At 42.1% G+C, this 2,500-nt stretch overlaps 1 protein-coding gene across 11 annotated transcripts in view; it reads right to left on the reverse strand.

Moving 5' to 3' along the window:
• The window catches only part of LOC143274920 (uncharacterized), a 55,143-nt gene that overhangs the window by 41,184 nt on the left and 11,459 nt on the right, over nucleotides 1-2,500 (reverse strand). For all 11 annotated transcript variants that reach the window (XM_076578922.1, XM_076578920.1, XM_076578915.1 and 8 more), the window contains exons 7-8: nucleotides 921-1,043; nucleotides 1-51 (exon numbers count right to left, since the gene is read on the reverse strand). The exon at nucleotides 1-51 is cut by the window's left edge and continues 72 nt beyond it. In XM_076578922.1, coding sequence (XP_076435037.1) covers nucleotides 1-51; nucleotides 921-1,043 — 174 coding nt within the window. The remainder of the gene's footprint in view (nucleotides 52-920; nucleotides 1,044-2,500) is intronic.

A 2,500-nucleotide genomic window follows, 5' to 3' on the forward strand; every position in this document is an offset into this window, starting at 1 on the left:
TACACCAGCCGCCGTTTTGACAAGGGAGAGAACTACAGGCTGAGTTCTGTACTGTAAAAGACAAAGTGACAACCGAACAGTATCAAACATTTGAGCACTCAAATAATTGGAAGTTATAAAGTCTTTAGTTATGATTTTTTTTTTTTAAAGATCAAATGATGAACAAATAGTAAAGAATGGTAACTCTCTCCATTGACAAGGTACACAACTCCAAGTCAATACTGCTTTCGCTACCGATTCAGCCAGGACACAGGTAAACAAAAAGGGCACACTGAAACAAACCCAGACACTTCCTCGAAAAAGGAAGCGCCGGGCTTATCCTAAAACTGATCATTTGACATGTGCACACAGCAGCAATGACAGAAGAAATGTACAAACACAAAATAGCTTTTATTCAAGACTGGCATAGCCTCTTTAATCCTGAACAAGCCACACAGAACACATGAACAATACTGAGTAAACACATGGTTGCCTTGGTGGTTTTTCGACTTGAAATTAATAAACAACGTGGCCAGGAGATGAAATGATTAACAAACAGCAAAGAGTGGTAACTCTCTCCATTTACAAGGTACGCAACTTCAAGTCAATGCTGCTTACGCCACTGATTCAGCTAGCACACAGGAAAATAAAAGGTACATTGGAACAAACCCAAACACTTCTTTTGGTTATAATGGTTGGTTTTAACATTGCGTGTGTCTTTAGAATAGAAACTGATAATATCAAAGAAATTTTCTTCTTAATCATACGAGGAAAAAACATGTGTGGGGAACATGATTGTGCGTGTGTGTGTGTGTGTGTGTGTGTGTCTGTGTGAGATCGCGCATGTGCCCGCTTGCGCATATGTATAATTGACAAAGTAATTCTCTTAGTATTCCCAGTGCAGTAATTCTAATTAAAAACTCATCACAAATTTCACTGACCTTGCATCTGACAATTGGTACCAATCCATCCATTGACACAGGTGCATGTGTACTCATATGCACCCATTGGAGTGCACTGACCTCCGTTCAGACAGGGGAAGGAGTTGCACCCCCTGTTCTGCCCTGATATTAAAAAAACACAACTATTTTATCATCATCACCATCACCATCATCATCATCGTCAGCTTCCGTTTGTGTTTTACAAGACAGGATTTGATCTCCGGTGTGAAGGAAACACAGCAGCAGTTAAGTTATTAACATCAACATTGACAAGTGCAATAGCCGAGTGGTTAAATCGTCAGACTTTCAATCTGAGGGTCCAGGGTTCGAATCTCGGTAAGAGTGCCTGGTGGAACATTTCCCGATCTCCCAGGTCAACATAATCTATGTGCAGATCTGCTTTTGCCTGAACCCTCTTCGTGTGCATACGCAGGCAGAAGATCAAATATGCACGTTAAAGATCATGTAATCCATGTCAGCGTTCGGTGGGTTATGAAATCAAGAATATACCTTGCATGCACAACCCTGAAAACGGAGTATGGCTGCCTACAAAACGGTCATACACGTAATAATGGTACATGTCTTGTCTGCGTGTGTATGTGTGCGCTATGTCTTGTCCCTGAGCTGTCGGTCAGCTCTTCCCAGGTAGGCAGCATGTTGTGCAAATGACCCAGAGTTTGTAAAGCGCTGAGAGCTTGGTCTCCGACCCAGGATAGGCGCTGTATAAGTATCCACATCATCATCATCATCATCATCATTTCCATCGCCGCCAACATCAAAAGGGTGGCCATTCACGGTCAGTGGAGCGGTAGACTGGTTGGTCACGCGTCCTCCCAGGAAGCGAGGGAATATGAGAGGGCTGGATGGAATCCCACGATCCCACGATCGCCAAATTTCACCCTCCACGCCCCCTCCCCGCACAACCAACTCCCTCCAACAGACCTTGAGCGGTGATCTGGACGTCAGTCATTCGGGTTGAGACGATAAACCGAGGCCGGTCTCGTGTGTTGCATGCATTTGTTACGCAAGTAAAAAAAACAAAAAAACACACAAAAAAACAGCATCAAGAAAGCTGTCCCTGGCAAAAAAAAAATTATGCAGAAAAATCAATTTTGATTGCAAAACAAATTCACTCGCAGACAAAAAGAAAAAAAAAAAAAAAATGAAAGAAAAAAAAAGAAAAAAAAAAGAGATGGCTCTGCATTGTAGCGACGCGCTCTACCAAGGGAGACCAGCCATGTTTTGACCACACACACACACACACACACACAAAATTAAATAGATTTAAAAAAAAAAAAATAATAATGCGACACCACACAATATCAGCAACGTGGTTTGATTTGGTTGGATCATCGGAAGAAAAGCAAAGAGCGTGCATGCTATCTGTGCGATCACAACCTGGAGTACAAACCGATTTTTTCCAGACCGCATCAAAGCCATATACAGTCTTCATTATTGAATAACAATGGTATTTATATAGCGCTGAATCTTGTGCATAGACAAATCAAAGCGCTTTCGCACCAGTCATTCACATGCATGCATAACTCTAAAACTGAAGAAACTGAAGACAAGGAAGAGGC

Source organism: Babylonia areolata, chromosome 29 (assembly GCF_041734735.1).
Source record: "Babylonia areolata isolate BAREFJ2019XMU chromosome 29, ASM4173473v1, whole genome shotgun sequence".
NCBI classification, from domain to species: domain Eukaryota; kingdom Metazoa; phylum Mollusca; class Gastropoda; order Neogastropoda; family Buccinidae; genus Babylonia; species Babylonia areolata.